The sequence below is a fragment of the Lepisosteus oculatus genome, chromosome 14 (genome assembly GCF_040954835.1).
Source record: "Lepisosteus oculatus isolate fLepOcu1 chromosome 14, fLepOcu1.hap2, whole genome shotgun sequence".
NCBI classification, from domain to species: Eukaryota; Metazoa; Chordata; class Actinopteri; order Semionotiformes; family Lepisosteidae; genus Lepisosteus; species Lepisosteus oculatus.
The window spans coordinates 18,280,620-18,299,030 of record NC_090709.1 but is presented as its reverse complement, the minus strand read 5'-3'; the positions used below and the strand labels follow the sequence as shown (position 1 = coordinate 18,299,030).

General features: G+C 42.6%; 1 protein-coding gene across 1 annotated transcript; it reads left to right on the top strand.

Annotated features, from left to right (window-relative positions):
• The first annotated feature begins 1,768 nt into the window (after positions 1-1,768).
• Positions 1,769-18,076, top strand: LOC102692859 (antigen WC1.1-like). Its single transcript, XM_069198904.1, has 14 exons — positions 1,769-2,081; positions 2,795-2,946; positions 7,586-7,700; positions 8,259-8,589; positions 10,235-10,533; positions 10,896-11,198; positions 13,271-13,342; positions 13,566-13,880; positions 14,424-14,567; positions 15,174-15,245; positions 15,881-15,967; positions 16,470-16,556; positions 16,870-16,956; positions 17,907-18,076. The coding sequence occupies exons 1-14, from the start codon at positions 1,769-1,771 to the stop codon at positions 18,074-18,076; spliced, it is 2,547 nt and encodes an 848-aa protein (XP_069055005.1).
• Positions 18,077-18,411: the final 335 nt, after the last annotated feature.

The following is an 18,411-nucleotide window of genomic DNA, read 5'->3' as shown; positions in this document are numbered from 1 at the left end:
AACCCTCTATATCACCATAAGAAGCATAACAGCGTAGCCTCCAATTACCCAGACCACAAAACAAAGGAATAAAGCTTTGTTTGATTTCTGAAACCCTTTCTTTATGTCTTGTTTTAATTCAGGTAAGGGTCAACTATATGCACAATACTGCTGATAGCAGGAAAGCTCCTTTACTCAGCAGCGCCTTAAAACCAGCACCCATAATGTTCAAACTGATTTTTTTTACACAGAATACTGATACAGCTTCGCGTTGTGAATCTGTTTTTCTAAAAAAACATGTGAGTGGGGGAGATGGACTTGCCCTTATTCTACTTTGAAAATACCTGTGAAACTGGTTTCTTTACAATGTAGACACAGAGAGAGAGAGTGAGAGAGAGATGCGAAAACCATTGCATATTAATTTAGGGCTTTCGGGCTCACGTGAATTTGCGCCCTACCGCTGTGTACATACTGTATGAACATGTTGTGATATTTAGAAATATAAAAAATGTCAATATAATGCCAATAATATTTGCTATTTTAGTTTTTCAAAGAAATATTTATTTGTTAAAAGAAAACTGCTGGCAACTGCTGGGTTTGAACACTTAACCTCAGGGTTACAAATCAGTCACTTAAGCAATCACACCACCAAGGCAGTCATGTGACCAGTATATATCAATGGAAAGTCTTATACTACTGTTTGTGCAAAATTACATGAATATAGTTATACCATTATTAATTTCTTTAGATATGCGATTCCATATTGTATTCCCTATTAATCAAATTCTAAACGTATACGTATTCGCAGAAAAGCTTAAAACTATCACTTTTCTCACAAAGTACTGAATACTGTATAAACGTACAGTAACATGGTCAGAAGGAGCACATAAAAACGTTTCTGAAATAACCACATGTAAGACTTTGATGCTTAAAATGTTTATGTAGAAATGGAATACTGGTGTGTATTTTTTCTTTTCAATACCAAGACCAGCAATATACAGTTTACATAATATGTTTATGTTCCTAAATTAATATCGCTTATGCTCCTATTCTTTTTATGCTCAGCTACTAAAATTTCCCTTTAGTGGTAAAATTAAATATAAATATTCAATACTAAGTGGATTAAAACGTGCACAGTAAAGAGATTAAATGATTAAATCTTTCCACGACCGACCAATGCACCACAAGTGCCCCTGTCAGTCATTTTGGCCAACCAATCACGTACCATGGTAGGGCGCGGTGGCACACACGTAGGTGCACACGGTATGGGTTTGTCCTGTGCATTTTGCATGGCTGCATCTGTAGCTATGGACATTTTGGGCAGCTGGATTTGTAGTGAAGTAGATTAAATGGTTTATAAATGTTCATGAGGCTTCAGTTTCTCTGACTGCTGTTGAGATTCCAGAAGCTGCCCCTGTTGACTGTCTAGATCTCAGTCCTCCATCATTCTCTCTCAAGGCCTCAGTCTAACTCTCTGACTGTCTTTCTGCACCACCTCCCTGCAGTTTTATTGCCCTCTTTATATTAAATTAGAAAAAAGTTTTTTCTAATGTGACCAAGTTAGAAAGAGGTTTTTCTAATGTGACCAAGCATATTGAAATACTTCTGAAATTTTTAGATTGAGTGCAAATGACTTCAAACTCTTTTAAATTTTAAAAGATTAAAAATGTTTAATACAGATAATCTAACCATTGTCATTTCTCCTAATTTATTTTACTTTGATATACTGTATTATGCACACTGTTAATGTCCTATAATACAGTTAAAAATTGTACAAATGCTTTGTCACATGTCAGGAGTGCGGTTAGCAGGGGGCAGGAGTCTCTGCTCTGGCAGAGTCGAGGTTCTGCGAGGGACGTCCTGGGATACAATCTGTGAGGCCTACTTTGACATGAAGGATGCAGAGGTCGTCTGTCGCCAACTAGACTGTGGATTTCCAGCAGAGCTGCTGAGAGGGGCTCATTTCGGAGAGGGGCAGGGGCTGATCAGGACAGAGGAGATCCAGTGTCGGGGAAATGAGACCAGAATTCACGACTGTCCCACCTTAACCAGGGAGCATCAGAGCTGCACTCACAGCAGTGACATCAGCCTGGTCTGTACAGGTGAGAGCACCACTGTCTGTACTGATCCTCAGTTGTATAAACACTTCAATATCTCACTCAGAGCAGTGTGGGCTAATTACTTCTCTTCCTCATAGCTTTGCCCCCTAATATTTGAGAGCATTGTCTGTTCTACAGTGTCACCATCTGGGTTAATTAAATACCTAAAGACAAAACGGAAAAAAGTTTTTGAAATTTTTTTTCAGTTTGCATATTCTTGCTTTTTAGAATGTTTTTGCCACTTTCTAGAATTTTTATTTGATTGCCTTTTGCATTTCATGCCCACCATATATTGCACCCCAAACTAATATCTTTGGATCAGTCAGCGAGCTGCAGCAGGCAGTGGTCTTGTGGTCATGTGATTTCCATATTGCTTGATGCATTTTTGTTTGTCACAGTGCGAAAGATAATTACTATTGTGTATTTAAGTTTAATATTCAATACGTATGTGTAAGTATGAGAAGTTATTATACAATCAACTCACTTTTAAATCAACCTTTCTAACACTGCATTCATACAGTATAACTCCTGACTCACCTGTCTTTTGCATAAAGAGAACAATGTGTTCAGGCTGTACAGTTACTGATTACTGTTACTTGTATAAAGATTAGATTATAATGTGTTCATACTGTGCAGTTCCTGACTCCCCTGTCCTTTGTATAAAGACTAGTGATGTTAATGCTGTACAGCTCCTGACTCACCTGTCCTGTCTGCAGACTACAGTGGCTACAGGCTGATGGGCGGCCCTGACTCCTGTTCTGGTCGGGTGGAGCTGCAGTACCGCGGTGAAAACAGGACAGTGTGTGACCAGTACTGGGACCTGAGAGATGCCACTGTTCTCTGCCAGCAGCTGGGCTGTGGGGAGGCTGTAGGAGCTCCAGGAAAGGCCTGGTTTGGACAGGGCAGTGGATCAAGAGGGGTTGATGTTTTTGAGTGCTGGGGCAATGAGACCCATCTCTCCTGGTGTGCTCTCTCTTCATGGGGAAGAGCTGCTTGCTCTCAAGGGCAGGATGCTGGAGTCATTTGTTCTAGTAAGAATCAACACATAATAACAGTTTCAGAATTAATAAAGCTTTAAATAACAGATCAGTAGAATGTCAAATCCAAATCTCCCCCACTTACTCACGAAGCAATTAAATCCATTTACATGGTGTGGGCCTCCAAGCCAGCCACAGCAGACCAACTGTTCAAAATGCCATTAAAGGCAATCTTCTTACCAGAGTCACAAAACATTCCTCACTTTTCAAACTGTCCTAACCTCCACAAAGCTCAAGCAACCTGTGGTCACCTCTCACCCAGCCCTCATTTCACATAATCTTCTGTCATCTCCACAGAGCTCCACCACAACCATTATCACCTCTCACTCTGTCCTCTATTCTCATAATCATATCTCATCTCCACAGAGCTCCTGCACAACTGTGTTCCCAAGACCACCCTTAAATCCAACCTTTTCTTCAATCCTTATCTGCTTTATATTTTTCTTCCATTAACCGCCTCTTCAGGCTGTTCTGTAGGAGCCTGCCCTGCTGCTAATTTCAGCGCCCTTTGTTACCAAACACACAAGTCTGTCCATATTCACGTTCTTCATTCACAGCCCTCTTTGCCACAGATGTAAACAATGCAGTTTGTGCTCCTTTTATTGATCCAGTCACCTGTTGAGGTGCTGGCCAGCACAATTCCTCCCCCATCCCCCACTCGAGGGCTGAGCTCACCTGCCCAGTGCTGTCACATCCCTCCTCATTCATGAGGAATGAGTCAGTGCAGTTGAGGTGAAGGAAAGGGGAACTAGAATGTGCAGAGTTGTTATCAACCAGTGAATATTTATATATTCTTATATATAATATTTATAGTATTAGAAGAGAGTATAGAGTAGAGTATAAGAAGACAGAATAAGTGCAATGTTAGAATTTGATAGAATTTGACATCCTGGCAAACATCATAAGCAAGACCATTCATAAAATTATTATGACTGTTTTTAAAACACTACTATTAGACACAATAAACTGTGATGTATTAGGTTAATCTTGCAAAAAAATATTTCTGATAACCCCTCTGCGAGTTTGTTTTGTTTTACTGATGTGTGACTGAAAATAAAAACGATTATTGATTTTTACAGATTCCTCCCTGTCAGCTCTAGACGGTGGAGTCCGGCTGTCAGGAGGAGAGAGTCACTGTGATGGCCGGGTGGAGGTTCACTACAACAGCACCTGGGGGAGACTCCTCCAGCACTCCTGGGGCTACAGAGAATCCTCTGTGGTCTGCAGACAGCTGGGCTGTGGATCTGTAATACAAATATACCACTCCTCTGTGTATGAGACAGGCGACAGTGCTGTGTGTTTGACAGGTATTCAGTGCTCTGTAGTACATAACCCCTCTCTGTATGGGACAGTGACAGTGCTGTGTGTCTGACAGGTATTCAGTGCTCTGTAGTACAAGCCTATAACTCCTCTCTGTATGGGACAGTAACAGTGCTGTGTGTCTGACAGGTATTCAGTGCTCTGGGGACGAGTCTCACCTGGTGAACTGCAGTTCTCCACAGACAGTCAGCTGTAGTGCTGGACAGGAAGTGTCCCTTCTCTGCTCAGGTAGGAGCCATTTGGTCTATTTGAGCCATTTGGTTTATTTGAGCCATTTGAGCCATTGGTCTTTTTTCAATAGTTTAATATATATAGTGAACACCTGGTGAACACCTGGTAGAAACAGACTGGAGCCAGGATGTCAGGAGTAAAGCAGGCTGAGCAGACAGAAAAATGTGAAACTAAGTCTTGGCAGAATTAAACAATTCACTTCATCTACCTACGCACCCAGGTTCTCCTGCAAAACAAAAACTTTCCTTGAGAGATGGACTCAGTCTAATGTCTTTGGCATTCGTTCACTTTTCAGTGAAAATCAAAGTTCTCACTCCAACGTCAGATGAGATCTTGCCCTCTTTAAAAAGAATTACAAAGGGTAAAAAACCACCCCAGTCCCTAAACATCTCCTCTAAAGACCCTCCGTCTTTCCAAAACTCAGTCAACAAGTATATTCTTCAAAATTAACAAATTTAAACTCTTAGTTTTTCACACAACATACCTAATCCCTAAGATTACTGACACTATCCTTTAAGATGAAGAGGAACAACTTATTTAGTTTGAAATTTTCTGAATCACATCGATTGAACACAGGTGCAGATTAACAAAAAAACAATTAACTTGGTGTGTAATTTGACAAATGGTTACATGAGTACAAATTTACAATTGCTATTACTAAAGGTGTATAAACATATCCTATCAATTTTTCTAGGGCTTTAATTTGTAATTACTTATCAGAATCTCTCAGAACAACTTCACAACACAGTGGAAAAGCAGAAATAAAAACTGTACTGGTAGACTCTCCAGTTTCTCACAAACAGACACTGTGCTGGTAGAGTCTCTAGTGTCTCACATACATTGAGTGTCTGAAATGGCAGATATTAGGTTTTCTGCGTTTCACTTTCCATGTGTCCCCTGTTTCTAGTTCACCAGCAGATGTACTAGCAATCCAGTCAAACTGGAAAAAATAATATCTGACATGTTTTAAATATGTATAAATATACCAAATATCCTGAAGAGATGCTAATAATACTGTACTTCTCTCTCTCCCCAGGCAGTTCTGATGTGAGGCTGGTGAATGGAGCCAGTCCCTGTGAGGGGACAGTGGAGATTCAGTATAAAGGAGAGTGGGGGACAGTTTTTCAGGCTAACTGGGATCTGGATGATGCTGCAGTGGTGTGCAGACAGCTAGGCTGTGGATCTGCTGTTTCAGCACCAGGAGGAGCTCACTTTGGACCAGGGTCTGGATCAGTCCTTTTGGGTGGGGTTTCCTGCAGGGGGTCAGAGGCTGCGCTGAGGGACTGTGGTAAAACTGAAGTGAAACACTATCCCCTTCCTCATGACTCTGATGCTGGAGTGAGGTGTTCAGGTAAGAGACACAGACTGTCTCCAATCTCCAGCAGTGAGGATAATTAAAACTCATCATCATTATCGTCCACCTCTCCATCCTCCCATTCCCAATGCTCTTATCCTGTTGAGACCTGCTCACTGACAACCCTCCTTACGGTCACTGTCTTAATCCAAACCATATAAATGACCAATCCCTCTCACTTACTTTTTCCCTACTGTTATTGCTCCCTCTCTCTTACTGTCTACCATTAGCAAGTGATATTCTTAATAAACATGAGAATAAATCCTAATTAGTTTGAATTATATAGTTATTAGAAATATAAGCAATAAATATGTCATAAATAAGATCTAATTTACTGATAATTATACTCCATAATTACTGTATACTAAGGACAAGAAAAATTTAGCACATGACTCTTCAGGTCCGGAAAACTTGTCTTTTTTATTAATGTGTTTGTACAACAGGACAACAGGAAGTTATCCTGTCTCTGTCATTCTAAGCCTGAAGCTCATCCTGTCTGTCCAGTACCTTTAGTGTCGGTCAGTTTAAACAGCTAGGTTATGGTCTGTAGCTGTAGCTGTAGTCTATATCTAGTTCAAGGTGTCTTTGCTGTTTTAACACTGGTGAGGTGAGAGTCTGCTGGGGGGTGAATTAGCTTCTCTCCAGCTGTCAGTGGATCTGGTCAGTTTCAGGTGTATTTTAATGTGTTTTCATGATATTTCGGGCTCAGTGTTGTAGAGCTCAGTGCTACAGAGATCTGTGTGTTCAGCTGCAGTACCAGCTGGCCCAGGGGCAGACTCTTGGTGGTGGAGTAACTGTCAATCTGATAAAGATGAGCCCAGAATTGAATTGAGCTCTCAATACTGAATTGTACTGTATATAAATAGAAATGAACAAGATCAAGTTCTGTTGGCTCAGTCAAGTTATTCAATGATTTTGCTATTGAAGACTGGACCGCTAACCTCTTAGCTCCTCTTCCATATTGGAATATGGGCTGGGTTATACTGAACCATGCTCATGATGGGGAATTAAAGATTTAAGTTTAAAGATTGGCCTCTATAAGGCTTTGATGGTCCTGAATTGTCTTGCAATGCAATGTAGCCAAGAGCTGATTGCTAGACCCAGGTGTGTGAAAATAGCATTGAATTAAATGACATGATGTCTTTCTCTGTGATCTGCTTTCATGTGGAGAATCACAATCCTTGTCATGTCTACATAGTCTGACAGTGCCCAGTTCAGGTACTCCTGCTCCAGCAGTGCCAGGCTGTGACAGCCCTGGGCCTGTCAGTTCTAAAGTGCCTGTCAGGGGTCAGACTGGTCACGTACAGTGATCTCTGTTATTGTTGTGATATTCCAGCTCATCGAGGTATCGGACTGCTTAAAGACAGTGATCTCTGTTATTGCTCTCCAATTCCAGCTAATTGAGGGTCAGACTGGTCATGGACAATGATCTCTGTTATTGTTCTGATATTGCAGCTCATCGAGGGGTCAGACTGGTTGGAGGCAGTGATATCTGCTCTTGGAGAGTGGAACTGCAGCATGGAGAGACCTGGGGCTCAGTGTGTGACTCTGACTTTGACTGGCAGGATGCAGAAGTTGTCTGTCGAGAGCTGGACTGTGGGGTTCCCTCACAGGTGCTGAAGGGGGCTCATTTCGGGAAGGGGGAGGGACAAGTCTGGACAGAGGAGCTCCAGTGTCAGGGCAACGAAATTCAGATTTTCTCCTGTCCAAAGTCATCCACAACATCACAGAACTGCACACATGAGAACAACGTGGGACTGGTGTGTTTTGGTAAGGGCAGGATAATTGATTCCATTTATTTATTTAATGTAGTTCCTAATTGAAATAAGAGATGTTTAGGAGAAAGAGACAACCCTCAACTCCTGCCAGTCACCTTCTCACTGCAACATAAATCTGCAGCGTGTCCTTTCCTGCAGTCTTTGCTCTATAACCCCCCTCTTGACTCCCTTGACTCAGTGTCAATACCGCATGTGTCTTTTGATACAGGTGCTCTGAGTCTCTTATCCAGTTCTGTTTTGAAACATGAAGTAACAAATTTCATGGACCTGCTCTGTTCTACTCCTGAATTCACACAGATGTTTAATCAGTGAAGAGCTGTAGAAGTCGCATTTATCAGTGGTACTATGTTGAGGATTTACTGTATACTTGAAGTTAGAGTTGAGGGTTACTGCTAGATGTTGCAGGGAGATTTTGTTGTGTTGTGACACTGTGTCTACTCTCCCCCTGTCCTGTATGCAGGATACACAGGGTTCAGGCTGGTGAACGGCTCAGACTCCTGCTCTGGCCGAGTGGAGTTGCAGTGGCTCTTCAAGGACTGGGGGACAGTGTGTGACCTGTACTGGGACCTGAGAGATGCCAGTGTTCTCTGCCAGCAGCTGGGCTGTGGGGAGGCTGTAGCAGTGCCAGGACAGGCCTGGTTTGGACAGGGCAGTGGACCAGTAAGGGGTGATGTGTTTGAGTGCCGGGGCAATGAGAGCCGTCTCTCACACTGTGCTGTCTCTACATGGGGGAGAGCAGGGTGCTCTCATGGACAGGACGCAGGAGTCATCTGCTCTAGTGAGATTCATGTGTTTAAAAATCATGTGCTTACACACAGCAGCACACTGATTAGCCGAATAACTGTTGTTTTATATACTCCATCCAGTAATTTTTTTTTTCTTAATGCATTTCAGTGTGTTTTCAACATATATAACTCTAAATTTCTCAAAAGGGGTTAGTAGGTTGCTATGTAATTTTCTTTCAGAAGGGTAGATACACAAAAACAGTGAGGAATAAAATCATGTGTATATTTGTTATTCAGATCGTTCAGGGCTAGTAGCCACATCACTCTGCAACTCACAACTAGCAACCCATTAAAGCTGAGCAGGTGTGAGCCTGGTCAGTACCTGGCTGGGAGACCTCCTGGGAAAAACTAAAGTTGCTGCTGGAAGAGGTGTTAGTGGGGCCAGCAGGGGGTGCACACCCTGCTGTCCATGTGGGTCCTAATGCCCCAGTATAGTGATGGGGACACTATACCATAAACAGGTGCCGTTCTTTGGATGGGATATAAAACTGAGGCCCTGACTCTCTGTGGTCATTAAAAATCCCAGGGTGTTTCTCGAAATGAGTAGGGGTGTAACCCTGATGTCTTGGCCAAATTTCCCACCGGTCCTTACCAATCATGGTCTCCTAATAATCCCCAGCTCTGAACTGGCTTCATCAGTCTGCTCTCCTCCTAACTGAGAGTTGGTGTGTGGTGAGTGTACTGGTGCACTATAGCTACTGACACATCATCCAGGTAGGGGCTGCACATTGGTGGTGGTAGCAGATTTTCCCCATTACCTCTAAAGCACTTTGAATGGAGTATCCAGAAAAGTGACATATAAGTGTAAGCAATTATTATTAATTATTATTGTCCTGGAACTCAGTATACTGTAATTAACACCTGATCTCTGTAATTAATGCATTAACCCAGAGCCTAATTAAGCATGGTACTGTGCCATAGAGAAAGTGAGAATCCAGAGGTTAAGGTTTATAGAAGTTATTTTTCAGTCCCACAGACAACCAACACTCCACTGGTGAAACATCACACCTGTGGACAGTAATGAGCTCCTTCCTTCTCTTTTACAGACTTGAAAAGCAGCAACAATTCACTTGGCAAAGGTAAAGGGAGAATACTGACTAATTCTGTCATTAATCAGTGCTGTTTTAATTTTAGTTTCATTACTGATGTTAACTTGTTTGATTCACATATAGCTCACACTGCCTTCTCTCTCTGTGTGTTTGACAGGTTTCCCATCTTCCTCTGTTCCTTCCTCAGTAACACCAGGTATGAACTGGTCCTTGTTCTGTATCTCCAGGGCTCTCAGTGTGTGTTGACATCTCTGTTACTCATTTCAGACTATGGCCCTTTGAAGCACCAGGTGTGTGTGGAGTTGTTCAACACTGTCCCTCTCAACCTTTCTAACGCGCAGACAGTCAGGGTCTTTGAGGCAGCAGGAAGTAAAAGCTGCTTGCACTGCATTTACTTCCCCTGCTGCATCTGCTGCTGATGTTCAGCAAATTATCTCTCACTAAAGGTCACAGTGATCTCTTAGTACTGCATTGACCTCTGACCACTGGCCCTTTACCTCTGACTATCTGCTCCTATACTAACTGTCAGTAATGTTTATATGTACTGTATATGTGTTTATATCACTGGGCACTGTCTCTCTATTAGCCCAGCGCTCCCTCAGGCTGGTTGGGGCAGGAAGCGACTGTGCTGGGAGGCTGGAGGTTTATCACAATGGCTCCTGGGGGACAGTCTGCGATGACTCCTGGGGCCTGGCAGACTCTCAGGTGGTGTGCAGGCAGCTCCAGTGTGGGACAGCCCTCAGTGCTCCAGTGCCGGCCTCCTTCAGCCAGGGAACTGGAGCCATTTGGCTGAACAAAGTGGGCTGCCTGGGGAATGAGTCCTCTCTATGGGAGTGTCCCTCAGCAGGGTGGGGACAACATGACTGTGGACACAAGGAGGATGTGGGAGTGGTGTGTTCAGGTACAGGACTCATATCACACCATGACGTTTTCATACAGTAGGGTGTTAACTACCAGGAGAATTGTATAGTATCTCCTGGTCAAGACAAGAACAGGGACAGTAATGTAAAAATAACTATTACTGTAATAGTAATAGGGTGCTTGATAATAACCCAAAGATTCTCAATTAGGATTGTAATTTATTGTTTTCTATTGAAAAAGAACATTCTATTCCATTAATTTGATTTGGAGAAAAAAAATAATGAAATCCTCTAGTGTCACAGTAGTTAGCAGACACACTGTTTCTGTCTGAGGTCTTTAATCTAGAAGTCTGTGTCAGTTCAGAGCAGGGTTCTCTCAGTCTGTCCACTTGTGTGTCCCCAGAGTTCAAGGAGCTGAGACTGGCCGAGGGCTGTTCTGGTCAGCTGGAGGTGTTCTACAATGGCACCTGGGGCAATGTGTGCTGGAATAGCATGAGTGAGGACACAGTGAGTCTGATCTGTCAGGAGCTGAACTGTGGGAAGAGTGGGCGTGTTGTTGAATCTCGCCCCAGACGGGACTCCGCTCCTCACTGGCTTGATGAATTTAAATGCCGCCCTCACGACTCCACGCTGTGGCACTGCCCCTCCTCTGCCTGGAATCAGAACCAGTGCACAGACTCTGAAGTGGCTCTGATCACCTGCTCAGGTAAGGACTCCAGAGCATGACTAATAAAGTAAATAGACAGCCCAGTGTTTCACTGTTTTTGTTCATGGCCTGTGTTGGACAGTAAGACATTGAAGGTTAAGATTATGGTGGGATGGCTCAGAAGCTAATTTGACATAAATCTGTCTTCACACAAAAATGGTGGGTAAAACATTGACACCTAAATACGTCAATAATTGATTAGTTTCACAAAAACTGTTCCTAGTGGCTTTTATTACAATCAGACTAACATGCCTGTCATTATTATCAAAGAAAAAACAGAAAAAAATACTTTGAGGTTCAAGAGAATTTTAAATGTCTTAATTATAATAAATTATAATTATAATAATTGCTTACACTTATATAGTGCTTTTCTGGACACTCCACTTTTCTGTCCCAGTCACTATTCTGGGGCATTAGGACCCACATAAACCGCAGGATGAGCATCCCCTGCTGGCCCCACTAACACCTCTTCTAGCAGCAACCTTAGTTTTTCCCAGGAGTCTCCCATCCAGGTACTGACCAAGCTCACACCTGCTGAGTTTCAGTGGGGGGGGGGGGGGGCTGCCAGTGTTGAGTTGCAGGGTGATATGGCTGCTGGCATAGGAACCTGATGTCAGGGCTAGATTTCTCTCACACCATCTATTGTTACAACTATTACTCTCCACAGTACAAAACTGGACACAGCCCAACAGTCGTGAAAGGCGATCTGGTATCTCTTACCTTTTTGCCCAGACATCGCTGCAGCTGTGCTGTTTCAGCATTATTTGGCTTGGCTCCAAACCGTCGCGGTGTGGCCGTATGCTGTTTATTACAGTGGTCGACATGGAGACCTGTTTTGAATACAGATGAGCATTTAGTAGGCGACTTTTTTTTGGTTAGTTAATCAAGCTGGTTGTTCTGTCATTTCCGTGCTGGATTTCAAAGAAAAAGGATTAAGGATTCGCGATGCGTAAATGAGGAATCTGCCCCTTGTTCTTGATCTCTGCAGAAACATTGGGATCAACATTGGGTGAATTTTTCACGCAGATACCAGGTGAAGCTGAGGATGGACTGCGTCCATACAGCAGAGAGGCGTGACGTGATTTATTTTAATGACATTGTAACACACCGAGCCCCGTTAAATGCACAGCTCTACCACATGCAAAGCTCGTAACATGTCTCCGTTCCTGTCGCATTATCCCAGAAATGACCGCAAACAGACCCTCTGTTTGCCTAAAAAAAGGGGGATTGAATGTGTTTGAACATGTTGAAAACGATATAAGCAAGTCTAAGAGGGAAATGTTTGTCTCCGCTCAAAAAACAGTTGCTGGCTACGCTTAGTTGTTTCTGGGCTGAGTCGCTCTTCGTTGTTATCATAACACCAAGAGTGACTCATTGAAGAGAAATGATGCCAAAATGTTTGATCTGTACACAACCGGTAACTGTTGCCAGAGAGCAATAGCAATAGTTGTATAAGTGAATTTATTGCTGATTTTATATTGCTTTTCCCTAGCAAATAATGTTCCGTATATGTGGTGTTTATTTTGAGTCACACAATGTTAGTTTAGTCTTATCCATTACTGATTATTTCCAGTTTAAAAGAATAAACAATCTGCTAATTAAGAAATAAGGTGACCTGTCAAAAAGTGCTGAATATTAGTTTTATGAGCAGATTCTAGTGTTTCTAATCCCTAATCCCAGAGTGTATGGAACTTTAAATCCAGCAGTTTACCAAGCAATATGCCTTACAAATGTCTTCAGACCTACACACAGTTTTCCTATTTTATTGTTTTAGATCTGGCAGTCACAGCATTTTCAAGAAGCAAGTAATATGTGTTATATACAGAATCCGTACAACACATTTAAAAATGAAAGTAAAAAAATATATAATACGAAAGACAAAAGAAGATGTAATGACTGCATGAGTACTCATACTTGCAGCTAACATACTTTCATACTCAGACGTGATACTCATTAATGTCATCATAGTTCAGGTGGGAGCAGCCTAATAAACCTATTACTTGTACCTTAATGTCATCATGTCCAGTATAAAGGTTATTAATCTTAAATTAACAGGGTTTTCCTTCTTTTAGATGAAGAGAAGAAGTCTGTGCCCCGGAGTTTCAAATCCTGTTCCACAGCCTCAGGCCAGGACACATGTTCAAGTGAGTTTACAAAATGTATCTGTATGTTGATAAAATAAATCAGTTCTTACATTTTTTTTTTCACAAATAACAAATAAAGTCAGTGCTCTTAACCAGACAGTAGCCGAGATGTATTTTGCTTTGATGTGGATAAGATGTGTCAAACCAATCTCTAAACTACTGGCCCCTCAGGCTGATGAGGTTTGTGTCTCTGTCTGTTAATCAGTTTTATTTTGTTCACTAGACCAGTGGCCCCTCAGGCTGGTCGGAGGAGGAGGTCACTGCTCTGGGAGGGTGGAGGTTTATCACAATAGCTCCTGGGGGACAGTCTGTGACGACTCCTGGGACCTGCAAGATGCCCAGGTGGTCTGCAGACAGCTGGGCTGTGGAGATGCAGTGAGTGCAGTGGGAAACGCATCATTCGGACCAGGGAGTGGCACAATCTGGCTGGACGAGGTGAACTGCAGGGGCAGTGAGCTTCACTTGTGGGACTGTTGGCACCCTCCCCTGGGACAGAGCGACTGTCTGCACAAGGAGGACGCTGGGGTCACCTGTAAAGGTGAGTGGGAGCAGCTGGAGCTCCCAGCGTGTTCAGGGCTGCTCTCAGTACAGGAATACAGATGTAAATAATAATGAAGAATCCAACACAAATTCTGCCTATTAGAAATACAATTAGTATGAGCCCTTATGGCTATTAAATACTCTCTGAATCTCGACCCATCCCTTCTCCTTTTTTTTTCAGGTTGGGGATCTCAAAGTCATCCAGTGACAACAGGTAATGCAGTTGACAGAAGGGAATAAGAGACATTTCGGTTTGTCTAAATGATGCTGCTGGCAAACTGCATGGTTTTCAGAAGTACTGCTCTCTATAAACTGTATCCTCTCTGTTTCATTTTTGTCAAGAAATAAAGAGAATTATTGTGAATCTCCTCATCAAAAAACATTTTATCTTCTATTATAGCTCTTCCTACTTCCACCAGCACTTCTTCTGTGGAAACAGGTAAATTCTCCAGTTTCTAATCTCTGTCTAGATGAGATCACTACTGAGACTGAAGATTAAGACACAGAAGATCATTTTCTGATCTGTGTCCCTCTCCTTCAGGCAGCACCAGGACAACACCCCAGACACAGCAGCTGGGAGGCCTCTCCAGCTCACTCCCGGTCCTCCTGCCACTGGGGGCTCTGCTTTTTGTGGTGCTGGCCCTGTTAGTGTGGCAGCTGATCCATAACAGGAAGCTGAGGAAAGGTAGGGAGGGAACTAGTGACCTCTGGTGGTCACTACTATCACTCACATGAAACTGATATGTGGATTTTACTCTAAGATGGAGATCTGTAGAAATTTGCAGATGTGTATAATTATAATATTTATGTGCACAGATGCCCAAGAAAAGGTTTAGCACCCAATTAAATACCTTATATTCCCCTCACTGCATGTTAACCCTGAGTGTTTGTTTCCTAACACAGCCCTATCTAAGGGAGCACACACCCCCTATCATGATGCTGTTTATGAGGAAATAGAGCACAAACCGGCCAGAGAGGGAACCTACAGCGCCCCCAGGAGAGGTGAGTGGAGAGAGTGTACAGAGGGTGTGATTGGTCTCCACCATCTGAGGAAGATTTGAGGACTTACACTTGTAGAATATCTCACCACACTGGTTTCAGATAGTGGTTTCTTTCTCAAGAGGTATGTTAACATGAGTAACGAAAATCAGCACAGCACTGTCCCTGATCTAAAAACAAACTCTGTGTTACTTTTCACACTCTGGCTTCTCACACAGTGGGAACAGCCAGTAGAGGACAGTGAGCCTGCTGTCTGAGTGCAGGTATTATTGATCTGTCCTCCTGTTCACAGGGAGATTCCTCTCTGACGAGCTGCCCTCTGGATACAATGATGTGGAGGATAGTGAGGGAGACCCAGTACCAGGTGAGGGGAGATGGAGTCAGGGGGATCAGTGTGGGAGTGGGGCATCTGCAGTCCAGTACTCACTCTCATCCCAAACCAAGCTGAAATCTAGAGAACTTGTGTAGAAAATTCTGAATCTGACAAATATAACCTCCGTTGTTTGACACCTTATTAACTCTGCTCTTCAGTGTTGCCTAATGCTGGCCTGATAACAGATCACAGAGGCTAAGACAAAACAAAACTAGTCTTTATCAGTAGAGGGAGAGGATACCTTTAAGGAATAGTTAGGATGCAGCTCTAACTAGTGTTGATGCAACAGTTACCATTTCCCTCAGGAGCAGAATTCAGGATCGTTGTCCCAGTATGATGACTGGGAAACTGAAGGCAGGAGAAACCACCTTTCAGATGAGATATTAACACCAACATCCTGACTTAATTATTAAAGATTCTCTTGATGGCTGTTTATAAGACTCACCCTGGAGTCTTGTCTTAATTTTATCTCACAAAGCATTTAGAATTACACTTTACTATAACTACATGGAAAATACATTTTACTCTGCAGTTCTTATGAACATCAGTGTTTAAAGTGATTGCAGCACTGTGGTGAAGTAAGTGAGAGTTGAAGTGTACATTCTCTGTGTCTCTGTGTGGTTCAGGAGACTCGAGAACCTCTCTGAAAGAAGAGATCCCAGAGCACTATGATGATGCTGTAACTGTACCTCAGAGTCCAGACGCTTTGTCAGGTTGGTTATTTCAGTCCAGTCCCAAAGAGAAACCCTGCACCAAACCCAGTGAGTCTGACTCTCTCTATTCTCTCTTTTATCTCAACCTCAGAATACAGAGTTATCAGTTACTCAGCAGCGGTCACATTAAACTGACTCTCTATGCTCTCAGCTCTGAACTATCAGTCTGGGTCACTGTGCTGCCAGTGTCCAGCTCCTCTTCAGTATCTTCGCTCTGCCCAAATAAGTCCAAATCTAGTAATAGTTTTATATTTATTATGGAAGTGAATAGGTCTGGATTATTCTCTGGGTTATTCTGCTGCCATTCTCCAGCTCCTCTTCAGATATTTAACAACGATTCACACCATTGCTCTCTGTTCTGAAACAGGCTACTCTGTTGTCATTCACCATTTTAATTTAAACAAAATAGAGTTAATTTGAAATGTATTATAAAATCAGGTTCCCAAGTCTCCTGTATTTTAAATCTGATATGTAACAGTAAACCTGTCTCTGTGTGGTTCAGGAGAGCTGATGTCCTCTGTGAAAGAAGAGGCTCCAGAGTACTATGATGATACTGCAACTGTACCTCAGAGCCCAGATGCCTTCTCAGGTGTGTTATTTCAGTCCAGTCCTACAGAGAAACCCTGCACCAATCCCAGTGATTCAGGCTCCCTCTGTGCACTACACAGCTCATCACACTGAGTCTGGATTATTCTCTGGGTTATTCTGCTGCCCGTGTCCAGATGAAACTCTTTAGATGTTTCACAAAGGTTCACAGCATTGCTCTCTCTGTCCTGATTAAGGTGGCCCTGTTGTTATTCACCATATCAATAAAAATCTGAAATTAGTTTGAAATGTATTATAGAGTTAGGTTGCCAGATCTCTTTAATTTTAAATCTGATGTGTGACAGTGTGTGGTTCAGGAGAGCTGATGTCCTCTGTGACAGAAGAGGCTCCAGAGTACTATGATGATGCCATCACTGTACCCCAGAGCCCAGACACTGTGTCAGGTGAGTTATAATAAATAAGACTATGAGTATGCCCTGTACCAGCCTGCACTAACCTCTGTCAGTAGAAAGTAGTTTCAACCTAATTTAACACCAGCAAATAAACACTAACTGGAAGAGAAGAGCTCTAAATGATCAATTCTTCCTAAAAGATACAATTTTATATGGAAAATTACTTATTTCAAGGCTTTTGACTACAATATTGTAAAAACTATTCTGTTTAATCCAACCATTACTCCACTAACAGCCATTTGTATCACTGCAGATCATGTCATGCTTCTATCAATAAATGGTATATTGTTTATTTAGATTGGTTCATAAAATCAGCAAATACTCTTACAATGTACTGTTACAATCTCTGATTATTACGACGACTTAAAACGTTCATTCACTATACTATTGTGACTATGGAAGTGTTTTAAAAAATCTAGATACACCTGGCTATTGTCAACATTTCCAATTCTCAGGGCCTTCAAAGCAAGGAGATGTATGCTAAGATGTAGGGATGTGAGATTCAGTGAACAAAGCAACCATAACGTTTACCTCGGTTTACTTTAGTTAAGTTAGGGTGAATGATTAAGTGTCAATTAATAGTCCAAGAAAGACAAAAGGTGAGAACTCCTTGTCCAGATCAAATGTAAAGACCAGTTTGGTGTTTAATATCTGTACCTCATTAAGAGAGCTTGCCATTCAATTGTTTCTAGAAACTTTAATTGTTCTGAGATTCCCTTGGCTAAAAACTGCCTCTCCTGGTTAGTGGGAGCATTTTTAGAACATGGAGATAGATTGCCATTCATTTTGTAGCATCCAGGTTCACAAAGAGAGAAATGTTACTGTAGGTCTTATTCTTTTTTTTTTTAAGCAGCTTTATCTCTTCAGCGGAGACAGGCAGAGAGCAGCTGATGGACAGGAATGACTCTATTTCAGCTAAGATATCTGTGTCTCTCTGTCAGGTGTATCCCACCCTGGCCCTGGAGTGGACAGGGTCCTGACCACACTGCCCTCTGAAGAAGGAGCCCCTGACAGGACTGACTATGATGATGTTGGGGACGAGTCTCAGGGAGAGGATGGGCACTGTGAGACTGACGGGGCTGTCTGGGAGAAGCTCCTCCTGCAGGTCTAGACACAAAAGAGCTTCACCAAAAGAGTCACACAGACTTAGAGGAGCTCTGAGCACTGAGACTGTCTGAGACTATCTGTGACCTGAGTCCACTTCACTCCACTGTTTCCACACTGACACTGTCTGTGACCTGAGTCCACTTCACTCCACTGTTTCCACACTGACACTGTCTGTGACCTGAGTCCACTTCACTCCACTGTTTCCACACCGACACTGTCTGTGACCTGAGTCCACTTCACTCCACTGTTTCCATATTGTCCGCAGTGTCTGTCTACAGTACCTGCAGCTTGTGTTTTAAAAAACGGAGGCTTGAACATCCCATTTCTGCTCAGTCTTCT